Raw genomic sequence first — 18,915 nt, 5'->3', positions numbered from 1 at the left:
CCTGTCCCCATACAGGGGCAAGGTGCTTTAGAGCATGCGGCCTGGTATAGTTTAGGAGGCGGGGGGGTGCTCGCTCATCCCCTCCCTTTCCTGACCTGCCGAGCGGCATGCTCGGATAGGGGTCTGGTATGGACCTGGGGGGGGGGGCACATTGTTTTCTTTTTTACATTCAGTTGTCAGTGGGGAACCTTGCAAGAACGGTCAAATCAAACATTCACATGGACACACTCCTAAACCTTGTAGACAGCCTTCCCAGAAGAGTTGAAGCTGTTATAGCTGCAAAGGGTGGGCCAACGCAATATTGAACCCTACGGACTAAGACTGGGAAGCCATTAAAGTTCATGTGCGTGTAAAGGCAGGTGTCCCAATACTTTTGGTAATATAGTGTACAAAAGCCTCAGCAAGAGATTTGTCTATCCACACTAAGTAGGGTGGACAAAGGAATCTGTTTGAAATCTGTGAGTGTATGCCAAGGTTTTCTTTGAGTGAGGATAAGCCTAGAGATTAGAATGAGAGATGACAGGTCCCCTGAGATCTAGGAATTGTTTCTTTGTCCAATTCCTGACCTGAGGGTAGGAGTATGCATATTCGTTTATTTGCTGATCTTTCATGTTAATTTAGAGCTGCAAGACCTCTCTGTGCATCATATTGCCTTCACCAAGAAAGATGCAATCGGCAGAGCCAATGCATAGTGCAACAATACAGAACAAAACTACCCAACAAATGCAGATGTAGGTGTGAACTGTAACAAATAGCAGGAAGGAACACCAACCTCCACTCGAAAGCTGCCAAAAGCTCCTCCATCTTTGAAAAGTCCTCTTCTGCCTTCTGGCCTGTTTCCCTGTACAGAGAGAGGGGTTGGAAGAATTTCCCCATTTACTTGTCAAGTTTTTATATTGACTCATTACATGTCACTTTTATTATAATTTATTTAAGTAAAGGTATAAATTACAATGTAAATAAGGTTCAGCAGAGACTCATTTGATTTTCACATACCTGTCTGCAGGTGGCTGCTCTCTGGCCTTTTCCTTATCCACCTGCATTTCCACTGGAACAGCAATAGTACAAAAATCAGACATTATAAAGAAATTTTTTTCTTTTAAATTATGTTATATGCTAGAACTGTAATAAATGCACTTATCCATATATATATATATATATATATATATATATATATATATATATATATATATATATATATTGAGATCCTCTGTAGTGTGTGTACTAAAAAAGCAACCAGATTCAATCTTTTAGATTCCAGGTGACAGTTGGTACCTGGAAGTTTCAATCTGATTGGTGGCTTAAGTGACAGGAAATTTATTTTTAAAGATTAAGACCCCTTTCACACTGGGGCGTTTTTCAGGAGTTTTTCAGGTGCTTTAGCGTTACAAAAAGTGCCTGTAAAGCGCTTGAAAGAAGCCTCATCTGCAATCCCAATGTGAAAGCCCAAGTGTTTTAACCCCCCTAGCGGTAATCCCGAGTCTGGCTCGGGTTGGGATTTTACTAAGAGGTTGGCTCCCCTGCACGATATATAGCTATATGGCAGCTTGCGGGGTCAGGATAGCAGGTGTAGGGGTGCCGGTCGCGATGACTGCCGGCCACGAGTGATTGTGAACAGGAGACACAGAACAGGGACCAGTATGTGTAAACACACTTCCCTGTTCTGACAGGCGTGACAGATTGTGTGTCCCTAATAGCTAGGAATCATGATCTGTCACTTCCTCTAGTCAGTCCCCTCCCCCTTCAGTTAGAATCGCCTCCCAGGGAACACAGTTAACCCCTCGATCACCCTCTAGTGTTAACCCCTTTACTGCCAGTGACATTTTTACAGTAATCAATGCATTTTTATAGCATTGATCGCTATATTAATGCCAATGGTCCCATAAATGTATCAAAATTGTTCGGTGTCTGCCATAATGTCAAAGTCACGATAAAATCGCCACCATTACTAGTAAAAAAAAATTAAAATAATAATAAAAATGCTATAAATCTATCCCCTATTTTGTAGATGCTATAACTTTTGCGCAAACCAATCAATATACGCTTATTGTGATTTCTTTTACTAAAAATATGTAGAAGAGAAACTGAGAAAAAAATTGCTTTAAAAAACAAATGGGGATATTTATTATAGCAAAAAGTACAAAATAATGCGTTTTTTTTTCCAAAATTGGCTCTCTTTTTGTTTATAGCTCAAAAAATAAAGAACGCGTTAGCGATCAAATACCACCAAAAGAAAGCTCTATTTGTGGGGGAAAAAAAAGGCCGTCAATTTTGTTAGGGTGCAACGCAATTGTCAGTTTAAGCAATGTAGTGTCGAATTGCAAAAAGTGCTCTGGTCAGGAAGGGGGTAAATTCTTCCGGGGGTGAAGTGGTTAAAAAAAAAAATCAGCACTTTGAACAACTGAAGAGAAGAGGAGACTACAGATAAATGGGTGCAACTTATGTAGGCGGATTTGTTTAATCTCTGTATTACCTAAGGCCAGTCAATTCAATGGGTATATGTAAGGATTTATAACCACTTTAACAGAAAAAAAATTAAACTGGAAATGATTAGCCTCATTCATGCCTAAGGGTAAAACAAATATTAATGCCTGAGCACAATTTTGCAACTTTGGCATCTGTTAATAAAACTGTATATAATCACCACAACTACTTCTATGTAAATTATATCTTGTTTGGGATTTCATTTGGTGGTAAATGGTTAAGAATACCTCCTGATCTTTTTATTATCAAAGAAAAACTGGCCCAAAATAGTTAGCTGTGTATTTCTTGCTGTTTCCATAACCTACCACCAAAGAACAACCCAAAATATTTGTTGTTTGTACCCGTAGTACAGCCCATAAACAATAGTACGCAATTTTTTTGTTGTCCTACCTAAAACACACTGACATGGATACCAATTTAAAAAAAATCCTGCCCCTGACATTTGACCCAAACACTAACCCTGACCTAGATCAAACCTTTATGTAGGTATTTTTGGTTTATTTTATTTTTTTTATATTTTTTCATTTTTTTCACACACTTTTTTTTTCTCTCTGCAAGGGGAGACAAAGATGCACTGGGGTTGATTTACTAAAACTAGAGTGGTTTCTTTGCAGAGCTGCTCCAGATTTTGCAATCAGCTTTCAGGATTTTTTGTCAAAGCGTAATTGAACAAACTGAAATTAGAAGTAGATTGGCTACCATGCACGGCTGCAATGGATTTTGCACAGTTTTAGTAAATCAACCCCATTGCATCTTCCCTCTCCATTCACAGACAGGTAAACACTGGGGTGGACTTCACAGTGACTGATCACTGTGGTAACCAATCAGAGGCTACCACAGTGATCAGGTAACCTGGAATTAGAAGTTCTGGGTCCCGATCGTTAGTATGGGGCCTGGGACACTTGGTGTGGCACAATGGGAGACATACAAATATATGGCCTGACGAAAGAAGCCCAGTCTAGCAGGGCCGCATATTTGTTTTATGCCAGCGTAAAGGGGTAAAAAAGGCATGCAGACATAATTGAGAGCATCAACTGATACAGGTACAGCAGCCCATGCAAATGAATGGGCTGCTGTTCCCAAGCAAACATGGCAGTGAGGAAACACCAATAGTGTGAACCTGGCCTTAAGGCCTGTACACACGGTCAGAAAATCTGAAGTTAAATTTCGTCCGATGAACGTTATGCTGCTTTTGACAGCCAATTACGAATTTGTCAGACAAAAATTGGATGTGCAGTGACCACAACATCCGATTTTCTTTTCATTAGTACGGTTATCTACTAAAAAAAAAAAAAATCTGAAGAGCAAGACTAGGCATACTCAGAAATGAAAACACATTACGTAATTTCTGACATTGAATTCTGTCGTCCAAAAGTTTTCTGATGGCGCACACTTCACTTTCGATTTGAGACTAGCATCCAAAAAAATAAATAAAAAATTGATGAAAATTCGCCCAATAATCAGATCGTGTGTACAAGGCTTAGCCCTTGTACACACGGTCGGAGATTCCGACGGAATGTGTCCTATCGGACCGTTTTGTTGGATATTCCGACTGTGTATGGTCTCCATCGGACTGTTTCCATCGGAATATCAGACGGACCAACTTTTCCAACTTGCCGGTAAAATTTTCCGATAATATGCTCCGATCGGACATACTCCGATCATGTGTAGCCTACTCCGACGGACAAAGTGCCACGCATGCTCAGATCAAATTCCTAGACCAAAGATAGCTATTGGCTACTAGCCTGAACGTAGTCCCGTCTTAACGAAATAACGTCATCACGTTATGTACAATCGGATTTTCAGACAACTTTGTCCGACAATATCACTTCCGGACCTCTTCCGGAATTAATCCGTCGTAATTACTCCGACGGATTTGGTTGTCGGAATCTCTGACCGTGTGTACAAGGGCTTAAGTGACGGACTCTAAAAAGATTGCGGTGCCAAACGTGGTGATTACCACATCTCAGGAGGAAAGTACCTTCATTAAAAAGTCCTTTGTCCTGCTCAAAGATCCACCACAGTTGCCACTTCAGTAGTGGGTGTTCACATTTTTGGGATCCACTACTTTCAAATTAGTCCACATACCATGATAGAAAGCCGAATATGTTCTATAAGACGTAAAAACAACTTTATTGTTCCAGCAATGTTGAGGACACGCCTCCCATCTGCCAGAGCTGGATGGAGAGCTGGATGGAGTGTCCTAATAGTGCTAAGACAATAAAGTTCAAGCACTATTCAAGCTGGAACAATATAGTTGTTTTTATTTCTAACAAAACAGCTGTGTGCTGCATCCTACTTTGGCATGAGGGAAATTTATAAATGCCTAGCATGCTAAACCTTGAAGACACAGCAGGAAACAATATCAGACTCCACTCCTGTCAGCTAGGAACTGAAATATGAAGCTATAGTGGTCGAGGGATTAACACACATACAGTGCATCCGGAAAGTATTCACAGTGCTTCACTTTTTCCACATTTTGTTATGTTACAGCCTTATTCCAAAATGGAAGAAATTCATTATTTTCCTCAAAATAACACAAACAATATCACATATTGACAATGTGAAAGACGTTTGTATTAAATCTTTGCAAATTTATTACAAATAAAAAAAAAAAAAATCACATGTACATAAATATTCACAGCCTTTGCCATGACACTCAAAATTGAGCTCAGGTGCATCCTGTTTCCACTGATCATCCTTGAGAAGTTTCTACAACTTGAGCGGAGTCCACCTGTGGTAAATTCAGTTGATTGGACATGATTTGGAAAGGCATACACCTGCCTAAATAAGGTCACACAGTTAACAGTGCATGTCAGAGCATACACCAAGCCACGAAGTCCAAGGAATTGTCTGTAGACCTCCAAGACAGGATTACATGGAGGCACAGATCTGGGGAAGGGTACAGAAACACTTCTGCAGCATTGAAGGTCCCAATGAACACAGTGGCCTCAATCATCCAGAAATGGAAGAAGTTTTGAACCCCCAGGACTCTTCCTAGAGTGGGCCACCCAGCCAAATTGAGCGATCAGGAGAGAAGGGCCTTAGTCAGGGAGGTGATCCAGAACCTGATGGTCACTCTGACAGAGCTTCAGCGTTTCTCTGTAGAGAGAGGAGAACCTTCCAAAAAGCAATCATCTCTGCATCACTGTACCAATCAGGCCTGTATGGTAGAGTGGCCAGATGGAAGCCACTCCTCAGTAAAAGGCACATGAAAGCCCGCCATGAGAAACAAAATTCTGCGGTCTGATGAAACAAAGACTGAACTCTTTGGCCTAAATGGAAGGCGTCATGTATGGAGGAAACCAGGCACCGCTCATCACCTGGCAAATACCATCCCTACAGTGAAGCATGTTGGTTGCACCATTATGCTGTGGTGATGTTTTTCAGTGGCAGGAATTGGGAGACTAGTCAGGATTGAGGGAAAGATGAATGCAGCAATGTACAGTGACATCCTTGATGAAAACCTGCTCCAGAGAGCTCTGGACCTCAGACTGGGGCAAAGGTTCATCCTCCAACAGAACAGCAACCCTAAGTACTCAGCCAACATAACAAAGGAGTGGCTACAGGACAACTCTGTGAATGTCCTTGAGTGGCCCAGCCAGAGCCCAGACTTGACATCTCTGGAGAGATATAAAAATGTCTGTGCACCCACGCTCCCCATCCAACCTGTTGGAGCTTGAGGCTGGGTTCACACTATTGCGAATTGGATGTGGGTTCACCACATCCAATTCGCAAAAGCAGCAGATTTTGATCGGTTCTCTATGGAGCCAGTTCACATACCTCCGCTGCAGCTCCAGTGCAAATTTGCACAGGGGTCATGTGCGTCTTTTTCAGGTCCAAATTCAGCCAAAAATTCGGGCTGAAATGGTGAACACCAGACCCCTGCTGTGAGCTGCATGCGAATATAGTGTGAACCCAGCCTGAGAGGTCCTGCAAAGAAAAATGGGAGAAACTACACAAATAGGTGTGCCAAGCTTGTAGCATCATACTCAAAAAGACTTGAGGCTGTAATTGGTGCCAAAGGTTCTTCAACAAAGTATTGAACAAAGGCTGTGAATACTTGCGTACATGGGATTTTTTACATTTTTTATTGTTAATAAATTTGCAAAGATTTCAAACTTCTTTCACATTGTCATTATGGGGTATTGTTTCTAGAATTTTGAGGAAAATAATTAATTTAATCCATTTTGAAATAAGGCTGTAACATAACAAAATGTGGAAAAAGTGAAGCGCTGTGAATACTTTCCAGATGCACTATTATATTATTTTATATACACACACACACACACACACACTCTACATTTGGCACCTGAAGAAGAGGTGATAAGGTCAGGGTTAGTATACAGCCTGGTGATGGTGTAATGGTATGCAGAATGTTTTCATTGCACACATTAGCTCCGTTAATGTCATAATTTGAACACTACAAAGAACCCAAGCATTGCTCCTGTCCAAGTGCAACACTTTATGGGTAATAGATATGTGTACCTAATAAAGTAGCTGATGAGGATAACATAACACCAAGTACCAATTAGAGCCGGACTCTTTTATAACATCAGTGCCAACTGTAAAGACCCGGAAGAACAGCAGACTCCAGGTGATTTATGGGACCATTATATTATTCAACTCTCTATTATACACCTAAAACGAATGATCAGTTTTGGGTAAATTATATATAGCTTAATTGTGATTCTAGGTAAATGTTTACATTTCACCATCACTACCAGGATCAGAAATAAATCGCTTGAGAAGAGACAATTACCATGTACAATGTCTGATGCAGAGAACACGTGAATTCCGGACTTTCTTTTACCGCTTGCCAAATCCTTTACTGCAAAACCATGAAATTGGAGTCAGAACATTTTAAAAAGAACTTTAATTTTTTTAAGCTTTTCTAGCAGCACAGAAGTTAACATGGAAGATGGAAGTTGAAGCTCCAGGAAACTGGTTGCTTAGTTTATTGAAAAGTAAAAGCAGTTTTACTTACTCGATCCCTCCTTCAGATGGCTCTCCTCCATAGTGGAGCAGAGAATTGGGTAAGTAAATCCACTTTTCCATGCCTAGCAAAGGAGCAGTTAACCCTTGCATAAGCCCCACTCAAGTATGTGAATTCCTTGAAATTAATGTGATTGTAAAAGTTCGCTTTAAAAAATTTTTTTTTTATACTTACCTGCTCTTGCTCTAAGGGTTTTGCACAGAGCCGCCTGTGCTCCTGGCTCCTCCCCTTCATTGGGCACCCGTGCGGGCGTGGCTTCCAAGTCCCGCTGTCTGTCAATGGACGCAGACAGCGGGACGGAGCCCCGCCCCATGCCACTGGATTTGATTTACAGCAGCGGGAGACAATGTCATCAATCTGTCCAATGAGGACAGAGACAGTGGCTGGAGCTGCTGGGCTTGTGCATGTCGCTGGATCGGATGGGCTCAGGTAAGAAAAAAAAGGGGGGGGGGAGCTGCAGCAAAGACGTTTTTCACCTTGATGCATACAATGCATTCTGCACAGATCTGGTCGGAAAGTCTTTGGCGCCTCAGCAGTATTCACACTGCCTCCAGACCATATTGCTGCATCTGGGCCCACCACAGACCCATGCCCCAACTTGTCCTCCTACACCTGTTACCGTCAGGGGGTATTGGACAGGAGGTGTAGGGGGGGCCCTTACATCAATTTGGCTTCCACCAGGTATGCGAGTATCTATTCTGCCAATTTATACATATATAGTAAAATAACCCCGAGTCCTGATCAATCATTTTCTGCTGTGTCATTGTACGTCAACAATGTCTACTGTTCATTTTTCAAATCTGTCCCTTCTAATATCTCTTCCAAATGACCGATTTTCAATGTTAACCCAACCTGGTGCATGACACTTTCTCATGTTTTATATTTTTTGAACTCTCAAACTCCATGGTTACCTAATGGTAAATGGTTACATTTTTATAGGGTGTTCTTTACATACCTTAAGCAGCCTTGGTGTCTGTGATCATAACACAGCATGTTAAGGTACAGTATACACCTAGGAATATACGCCAGGAATAGTGGGAGAGTACAGGGCAGAGGCTCTAGGACCCTATGGATTGGGACAATTGGTAATTATTTCTACCTCTACAATTGTACTTAATGTGATTGCAGCCGTATTTGTGCAATTGTGACAGAGAAAATTGAGTACTGTCCGTGATACTTTTTTTTATTTGTACTAACATACAATTTTTCAGGACAAGTTTTTGGGGTATGTCCGCTTCTTCAAGGCCCAAGCAGTACTGAAAAATTGTATGTTAGTGCAAATAAAAAAAGTATCACGGACAGTACTCAATTTTCTCTACCTCTACAATTCAATCCCTACGATTATCAAATAGACACACACACAAAGATCAATTTTAGTACAAGGCAATTAATTTCCCATCAATTAACAGTCAATTAATTTCCCATCATTGATTCAACTAACCTGGATGTGTAGTTAACGTGGATCCAGATAAAATGGGTCACATCACAGACCCCCCTCTGCTATAGATGTGCAAGAGATCATAGGGACTTGATTAATTTACTCTGGCGTTGCCGGAAACTACACTTGTACTGACGGAAGGTTTTAGATACCACAAATAAAGTATTTCAAGTTACAAGTGTCTTCTGATGATCTTGGGAGAGGTAGTACAGAAGGAGCTTACCTGCATGGAAAAGGGGATGACCCATCACTAGTTTAGTAAACTGATTATACAATTATTGAAGCCCTCCGACCCTCCCACGCATAGATCATGGGCGACCAATATTGGTAATGCTCTTCTTCCGGAATGGCATTTTTATCAACGCCGTGGTTGCCCTTGTAAATATGAAAAGCTATGGGCCCATGGCTTGATACTTCAGGTCTTTGCCCAAGTGACCTTACGTATCAGACTTTCAACGTATTGCCAGGCCACAGTGGCACACTGTTGACCTGTTGTACTTGGGTAGGATTCTTCTGGTAGAGATACAGAATACTTTATTAATCCCGAAGGGAAATTGGGAAATTGTTACGACACAGTCACACTTAACAGAGACAACACAACATCACAACAATAAACCGAACAAGGTGCAAAAACACAACACAATTACCAATAACAGCCATTAACACCAAATGAAAAAAGTAAAACTACACTACAAATAAAACATCCATACAATTAAAATACAACATGGAATAAATAACGCAGATTACTATAACAGGAAAACTACCAAATGCAAAGAATACACCACCCCAAATAATAACCAACACAATACCGACAAACTATAAAAACACAAAATTCTGAACATAACCCAGAATTAAATATTCACCTCCACCTTCACAGAAAATGATTAAATATCTTGATTGACACAGGCAAAAATTATTTCCTGTGTTGCTCTGTGATGCATTGTGGGTGTAACAATCTGTCACTGATGGTCCCCCTGCAGAATGACCAGTGTAATGTGGAGTGGGTGAGAGGAGTTGTCCAAGACTGAACGTAACTTGAACAACATTATCCTATTCAACACTGTTGGAAAAAAACTACAATTCCAATCTAACAACATCACTAGCCTTGCGAAATTGAGTCAGTAACCCTAAGCTTGCTTCCCCAGCATGCCACTGCATACAGGAGAGCGTTGGCCATCACAGACTCATAAAACATCTTCAGCATCATTCAGCAGATGTTAAAAGAACCTCAGTCTACTCAAAAAATAGAGGCGATTCTGACCTTTCCTATAGAGCACCTCATTGTTCTTGCTCCAGTCCAGCTTATTATCTATGTGCACCCCCAGATACCTGTAATTCTACTACCTCCACATCCACTGCCCGGATGGAAATTGGGGTCACTGGTGGCTTCTCCTTTCTGAAATCCACAACCAGTTCCTTTGTTTTTGTCACAATGCGGATCTTCGCCAAATGGCCACTATTATGTCATGCAGGGAGTGCGCCATTGTATTCTATGTCTGTTTTACTTTTACTTTAGTTGTTTCGCTCAACGAACAATCTTATTGTTCCTGGAATGATGTGTATTGTACTTATCTTTACTTTTAATAAACATTTCTGATTTAAAAAAAGACTCCGCTCACATTGGTGACCATAAAACTGAGCTGCTGCGGGTCACCTGACATATTGATGAATTTACAGCTAGCCATACATGACGCAGTTATTTTGTTCAGCCAGCTGGCTGGCTGAATGAGAAAAACTGAGACTATTTCCCCATCCACACATTTGACGTGGATAGGGAAATTCTCCCCACTTAGTCATTGTATTCTAAAAGTGGGACTACCCCACCATCAGAATACACTAACTGAATTGCTGGTTTTCCAGCAGGACTGTTCACCAGAAGCTGGAACAACGACCGACTTCTGCTGAACATAGAGGGCTACATGCAGATGGAAATTGGGCCAGTTCCTGCTGAACCGGACACATTTTGATTCATGTATGGCCAGCATTAGTCACTTGACCTGGAACCAGACCGCACTGTTTAGTAACAGAAAAAAAATTAGAGATTTAGTGCTGGGCTGAACACACATGTGCACTAAGATCCCGCTTACCTACCCATATACCCATAGCACTGTCCTATTCAAGTCAATATGTGCTTAGTCCACTAGCACGGGCAGCCCGACACTGACTTTTTACCAACTGGGCTTTGGATAGCACCAAATGCTGCAGCTACCAAAGTGATAAATAAGAACTTTTGGGGAGAATGGGGTACAGTTTAGTATGTTAAGGAAACTAGGCATAGGGGAGTTTTTAATTATTCTTGGACTTGTCCTTTTACACAAAGGCACTAATGTGCGAAAATAGTTTATTAAGAAAAAAGATTTCATAAACAAAAAGGCAAAGTCATGCTGGTAATGGAGAGAGGAAAACATGAATATGTTATTGGCGGAGTATTGTGAAGGAAAAATGGAGGAAGTGGGTACACATGAAAGAAGCTTGTAATAATAGCTTAGTAATTTTAGTAATAAAATGCCACAAGGTACACATGGCTTTTTACTGTAAGAGAACATGGAAAGCTTGCAAAATCCAAAATAGAATGAGGACGAGCAAGCGGTTCAGTGGAATGAAATAAAACATGGCACCATATTTATCGTTAAATTATTTCTTTTTGCCATCTGTGTCCCATTGGGAAAATTTGCCTTCACATCCTGTCCCATAGCCAAACAGGAAGTGAGAGGAAATCCCTACAAAGTGACTAGTCGCCAAAACTAGTGTCTACATTGTAAAATTTACCCTCTATTCCTGTTCTAGTGACAACTCAAAGTTTGGGTCTATCGTTAACTTTTACTTTTGGTGATAAGCAGGACAAATACAGAGGGTGAAACTCCCTAACAGGGACACAAACAGCAATGGAAATCTGATAGGTGTTCTGATCCCTCTCCACACTATCCAACACACACACAAAAAAGTTTTGCCTTGATTTGAAGGCTCACAAGTCCACCCTGCACTGATAGGTTATTTAGTCCTCCACCATTATCATCACCGCGCTCAAATCTTCCAATAAAAAGGGATAACCAGATGGTACATAGTCCCTTCCAGATTAGCCCATATGTTCCCTGGCATTTCAGGCCTAAGCTTTTGAGGATGCCAGATCACTGGCGATGTCCTTGTGGTGGACCTGTCTGATGTTTAGACATTTTTTTGTCCAGGATCTTCTCACTATTGTGTATACTAGTAGGAACACTACTTACTAAGGACCCCTGGCAGGCCCTCCTGCACTTTACACCCCCAAACATTACTAAACACCAATTTAAATTGGTCCATTTTGTTTTGCTAGCCTCTAAACCAGTGGTTCTCAACTCCTGTCCTCAGGACCCACTAACAGGCCAGATTTTAAGTATTACCTGGGGGAGATACAAACTAGAATACTACAAACAATGAGCTGCAAATTATATCACCTGTGATGTAGTTCAGTTATCTTACAAACCTGGCCTGTTAGTAGGTCCTAAGGACAGGAGTTGAGAACCACTGCTCTAAACTCACAATCGCTAAAGCATGGAAGAAGCAATGTATCCATTGCTCAGAAATTGAATCTTTCCTAGATGGCATCTTTAGTAACAAATAACCAACTAGTATTCTTACCAACAATCGTGCAAAAATTCCTCAAAATTTGGAGCCCATGACTCGAATACCAATGATTTCCTTGGCGAGTCTGGTGGCCACATAAGTAGCCTTGTAGTGGATTGGATACCCCCCTACATCATATTCTGCTACCTTTTCTCCCCCACCTCTTCTCCCAACCCTTCCTCCCTTCCCCCGTTTTTTTCTTCCCCCCTTCTCCTTCTCTTCCTCTTATCTCTCTTCTTCTGGAAGCTAATTCTTCAACAAATGGATTGATGTTGTGTTAGACACCAAGGTCAAATGGCCCTACGCACGACGCTTCTCTCATTGTTTCGCCCTATTGATTCAATGTTAATAATAATACCTTACTGTTTGCATTTCTTTTGATATGTTCAAAAGTAGAGGCTAGTTACTCAGCTTTTGGGCATCTACCTGTACACTGCATTTGTACTTCTCTCTATGACAATAATAAACTTTTACAAAAGAAAAAAGTTTTGCCTTTAGTTATGCTTTAATTCACAATCTAAACACAGCTCAGTGGATTTAGGGTGAAATGAGTTTATGATTTAATTTTTACGATGTGTATTGTGTAATAAGTAATTAAACAAGGATCCAACACAATAAGAAATCCATTTAACTTAAAAGTTAATCCAACAAAACACGTTTTCACTGTCCTGGCCACACCTGTGCATCAGCGATCCATAGACTTTAAGGCACCACTAGCACATTATGACACTTACCTGAAAACAAAGCCCTCCAGTGGGGCATTGTCATGGGTCATAGCGCTTCCATCTTCACCCGGTCTTCCCTTCTGGGTTTGTGGGCTTCAGTTGTATGAATGGCCGTGGCGTGATGACGTCACTCCCGCAAATGTGCATGGGAGTCAAGGCCACGGCATGTTGTTCCTTCAGAATGCATGTGCCGATGACGTCATCGACTGCTGCTAAAGTAAAGATCTTCTAAACAATGCACGTTTAGGAGATATTTACTGTACCTGTAGGCAAGTCTTATTATAGGCTTACCTATAGGTAAAACCTATAAAAAAAAACTATAGGTAAAAATAAACAGTGACTTCACTACCACTTTAAATGCACTTATCCTTTAAAGCCCAACTCCAGCCAAAAAGTTTTTTTATACTGTTTTGGATAGAGTAAGATAGGCAAGAACCTTTGCTCAGGTAGTTATTTATGTTTATTTACCCATTGCTGAGACAGTTATGATTGTTTCTTCATATTTTGGAATAGTGATGCTGAAAGTCTCAAAGTCCTGCTTCCACTGCATGAAGAATAATTAAAGCAGAGATTAAGTATGTGTCAGTTAGTCTGGCTAGAATATACTTTGAAATAATTAGCACATACTGCAGTTTAAATTGCCTACATTTTTAGGGCAGAGATGCTCTGTGATCGGTCGACTGACTGATATTCATTGGACGTTGCAGTATGTGATCCTTCTCCATTTGTTGTTTGGGAGAGTATTGGGCAGTATTTTAACCACTTGACCACTGGGCACTTAAACACCCTTAATAGCCAGACCAATTTTCAGATTTTGGTGCTCACATTTTGAATGACAATTACTCAGTCATGCAACACTGGATCTATATGAAATTTTTGTCCTTTTTTTCACACAAATAGAGCTTTCTTTTGGTGGTATTTAATCACCTCTCAGTTTTTTATTTTTTGTGCTATAAAAGAAAAAAAGACCAAAAATTCTGCGAAAAAATGAATTTTTCTTCGTTTCTGTTATAAAATTTAGCAGATTAGTAATTTTTTCTTCATAAATTTTGGCCAAAATTTATACTACTACATATCTTTGGTAAAAATAAGTACAAATTGGTGGATATTATTTGGTCTTTGTGAAAGTTATAGAGTCCACAAGCTATGGTGCCAATATCTGAAAATTAATCACACCTGAAGGACTGACGGCCTATTTCAATTCTTGAGACCCTAACATGCCAGAAAAGTACAAATACCCCGCAAATGACCCCTTTTTGGAAAGAAGACATTCCAATGTATTTAGTAAGAGGCATGATGAGTTTTTTGAAGTTGTAATTTTTTCCCACAATTCTTTGCAAAATCAAGATTTTTTTCCTTTTTTTTTTCCACAATTGTCATATTATCAGGTTATTTCTCACACACAGCATATGCATACCACAAATTACACCCCAAAACACATTCTGCTATTACTCCCGAGTACGGCGATACCACATGTGTGAGACTTTTACACAGAGTGGCCACATACAGAGGCCCAACATGCAGGGAGCGCCATTAGGCGTTCTGGAGCACCCAGGACAATTCTGACATTTCTCTCCTACATGTAAAAATCATCATTTATTTGCGAGAAAATTACAGAGAACCCCAAAACATTATATATTTTTTTTTAGCAAAGACCCTGGAGAATACAATGGTGGTCGTTGCAAATTTTTATCTCACACGGTATTTGCGCAGAAATTTTTCGAACGCGTTTTTTTGGGGGAAAAAACAGTAAAGTTAGCCCAATTTTTGCATAAAGTGAAAGATGAAGTTATGCTGAGTAAATAGATATCGAACATGTCACTCTTCAAAATTGCACATGCCCGTGGAATGGCGCCAAACGTCGCTACTTAAAAAATCCCCATAGGCGACGCTTTAAATTTTTTTTACTGGTTACATGTTTTGAGTTGCAGAGGAGGTCTAGGGCTAGAATTATTGCTCTTGCTCTAACGTTCGCGGCGATACCACACATGTGTGGTTTGAACACCGTTTTCATATGTGGGCAGGGCTTACGTATGCATTCACTTCTGCATGCGAACACATGGGGACAGGGGCGCTTTAAAAAAATTTTTTTTTTTTTATTGTTCATTTTACTTTATTTATTTTAGTTTGACATTTTTTTTCCCCAAAAATAAATTTTTGATCACTTTTATTCCTATTACAAGGAATGTAAACATCCCTTGTAATAGGAATATGGGGTGACAGGTCCTCTTTACAGTGAAATCTGGGGGTCAATATGACCCCACATCTCACCTCTAGGCTGGGAAGCCTAAAATAAAAAAAAATAAAAAAGGATTCTGGCTTTGATCGTACTGGCGAGTTGGTAGAAGCACCGGAGGGCGGTGAGGTGTGGGGGAGCGTCTATGGCTGGGTATTGCAGGGTATCACCGAGTATGGCTGGGTATCTCCGAGTATGGCAATTTATGGCAGGGTATTGCAGAGTATTGGTGGGGTATTACAGAGTATTGGGGGGTATTGCAGAGTATTGGGGGTATTGTAGAGTATTGGGGGGTACTGCAGAGTAATGGCAGGGTACTGCAGAGTAATGGCAGGGTACTGCAGAGTAATGGGGGGTACTGCAGAGTAATGGCAGGGTACTGCAGAGTAATGGCAGGGTACTGCAGAGTATTGGGGGGTACTGCATAGTAATGGCAGGGTACTGCAGAGTAATGGCAGGGTACTGCAGAGTAATGGCAGGGTACTGCAGAGTAATGGGGGGGTACTGCAGAGTAATGGCAGGGTACTGCAGAGTATTGCAGGGTATTGCAGAGTATTGGCAGGGAATTGAGGGGTTAAATTCGGTGAGCAGCGATGTGGGCACTGCAGATGCAGCCCACAGCGCTGCTAACACCGATCTCTTTCCCCTCCGCTGTACCGATCGGTACAGAGAGGGGGAGGGAAGAACCGGCGTCATAACATGACGCCGGTTTGTTTAAAAGTGATCACTCCGTCATTTGACGGAGTGATCACGTGGTAAACGGCCGCGATGAGCGGCCGTTTATCGTGATCCGTGATGCGCCAGGTCCACTGGACCTGGCGGTCACGGATGATCTCGTGTGCGCGCCCCAGGGGGCGCGCGAGAGCAGAATTCCATGAGGCCGTTAATTAACGGCCTCTCAGAGTTAAACAACCGCCCTGAAGCCGTTAATTGGCAATGGGCGGTTGTTAAGTGGTTAAACAGTGTTGGGGGAGTAGTGATCAAATCAATTGGGTTTTGTTTAAATAATGACATTTTTATACCAACCATAAAATTTATTTCTTGGAGTTCATTGATGGACAAAAGCTTTCATCATCAGCAAGTTTACACTGCCACATGGTGGAGATTGGAGAAAAGATGCAAAAGCTTACATTTTAAAGCTTTTAAATGCTAAAAATGTTGTGTTTAGTATAACTAAACACAACATTTTTGGGGGGATTTTAGAGAAAGTGTAGATGGATTAGAAAACCAGTCAGTTTTTAATGCTGTCTGTACTCCCATTAGGTGATTCATCCTCTCTGTGTCCTGTTTACCATTTGAAAGTAAAAGGAAATCCCAACTTTTGGATTGTCCCAGGAAAAGTAATAGATGGTAAATCTTCCAATGGGGGCACTATTTCTGGTAATCTGGGGATCCCCAAGGAATTCCCTTAATTTGTAGGGATTTCCTGTTTGGCTATGGGACAGGAAGAGAAGGGAAATCTCTGCAATGCGACACAGTTGCTGAAAAAAAAAAGGTTTTGCCTATAGTTCTTTTTAGTACTTTAAGTCCTCCCCTAAGAGCCCTAAACCCTTCTTTTAACCATCCTGCACAGTTGTAAAAAGCACTACGAACCAACACACAATTCCAATATCCACCACAAAAGAAGAGGAAATATGTGTCCCTTAATGGCCTTTGAGAAAGGAGTTTTGCCGTAAATACATTTTTTTTTCATTATTTAACAGACCGCATTTCTTCTGCATGAACCATGAACCATTACCAAGAACCTCAGAAACAGAGGGGCAGGCAAATTTCAACAACAATAATAGAGCTGCCTGCAAGGCCTTGCCAACAAAACTGGCCCCTTACAATGCTGACACATCTACCTACCAAAGATCAAAATCAAAGACGCACTAGCTTTCCTGGTGGGGTGGACACAGACTGGTAAAGGGGGAAGCTTCCCTCTAAAACTCATAAACCTGAACAGTTTGGCAAATCCACATGGAATTATTGGAGTCATGTGCTTGCTTCGGCACCACATACAGTGGTGTGAAAAAGTGTTTGCCCCCTTCCTCATTTCCTGTTCCTTTGCATGTTTGTCACACTTAAGTGTTTCGGAACATCAAACCAATTTAAACAATAGTCAAGGACAACACAAGTAAACACAAAATGCAATTTGTAAATGAAGGTGTTTATTATTGAAGGTGAAAAAAAATCCAAACCATCATGGCCCTGTGTGAAAAAGTGATTGCCCCCTAAACCTAATAACTGGTTGGGCCACCCTTAGCAGCAACAACTGCAACCAAGCGTTTGCGATAACGTGCAATGAGGCTTTTACAGCGTCCTGGAGGAATTTTGGCCCACTCATCTTTGCAGAATTGTCCTAATTCAGTTACATTAGAGGGTTTTCGAGCATGAACGGCCTTTTTAACCACTTCCCACCCGGCCAATGCATATATACGGCCGGGTGGGAGCCGTCTACTCCTGATAGGACGTTCAGGAACGTCATTCAGGAGTAGCGGGATCGCGCCCGCGCAGCGGCGCGATCCCGATGTGCTCGTGTCACCCGGACACGGCACATCTCAGATCGGCAGGAGGGCTCTGTGATTGGCCCTCCTGATCACATGACGGCCGTGTCCAATCACGGCCGTCATGTGATGTAAACAAACAGCCGGTTGCTAGGCAATCGGCTCTCCTCTCCTCACACGGAAGTCACCGCTGAGGAGAGGAGAGCAGAACGCTGCAGCCGGCTGATGATCAGTGAGTATGGGCTGCTTTTTACAGCTTTTTACTTACTGATCATCAGTGTAGTGTACACACACAACACACCACACAGTACAAACACAGTCCCCACATATGTCCCCAAAACACACATGTCCCCAAAACATACATGTCCCCAAATAATAAAAACACATGTCCCTAATAATAAAAACATGTCCCCCACATATGTCCCACTAAAATCACATGTCCCAATGATTATCTGCACACATATGTATGTGATCACCTGCACACATATGTACATGATCATTTGCGTACATATGTCCGTGATCACACAAACCAATTATTATACACTTAACGGAATTTTTTTTTACCAAAAACATGTAGCAGAATACATTTTGGCTTAAATTTATGACAAAATTAGATTTTATTGGATTTCTTTTCAAATAGAAAAAAGAAAATATTGTTTTTTTTCCAAATTTCTGCTATTTTTGCGCTTATATCGCAAAAAAAAAAAAACGGAGTCGTGAATAAATAACACCAAAATAAAGCTCTATTTGTGCGAACAAAATGATAACAATTTCATTTGGGTACAGTGTAGCATGACCGCGCAATTGTCACTGAAAGCGCGAGAGCGCTGAAAGCTGATAATTGGGCTGGGAAGGAAGGGGGTGAAAGTGCCCTGTATTGTAGTGGTTAAGGTCATACCACAATATCTCAATAGGATTCAGGTCAGGACTTTGGCTAGGCCACTCCA

At 41.2% G+C, this 18,915-nt stretch overlaps 1 protein-coding gene across 1 annotated transcript in view; it reads right to left on the bottom strand.

The window, feature by feature from the left end:
- LOC143975899 (piRNA biogenesis protein EXD1-like) overlaps positions 1–18,915 on the bottom strand; it is a 174,148-nt gene that overhangs the window by 97,508 nt on the left and 57,725 nt on the right. Inside the window, exons 3-5 of the mRNA XM_077478448.1 lie at positions 7,247–7,315; positions 997–1,048; positions 773–841 (exon numbers count right to left, since the gene is read on the bottom strand). Coding sequence (XP_077334574.1) covers positions 773–841; positions 997–1,048; positions 7,247–7,315 — 190 coding nt within the window. The remainder of the gene's footprint in view (positions 1–772; positions 842–996; positions 1,049–7,246; positions 7,316–18,915) is intronic.

Source organism: Lithobates pipiens, unplaced genomic scaffold (assembly GCF_037356315.1).
Source record: "Lithobates pipiens isolate NorthernLeopardFrog02 unplaced genomic scaffold, aLitPip1_a1.2 Scaffold_13, whole genome shotgun sequence".
NCBI lineage: Eukaryota > Metazoa > Chordata > Amphibia > Anura > Ranidae > Lithobates > Lithobates pipiens.
The sequence above is the reverse complement of the archived record's forward strand: the minus strand, read 5'-3'. Positions and strand labels throughout refer to the sequence as shown.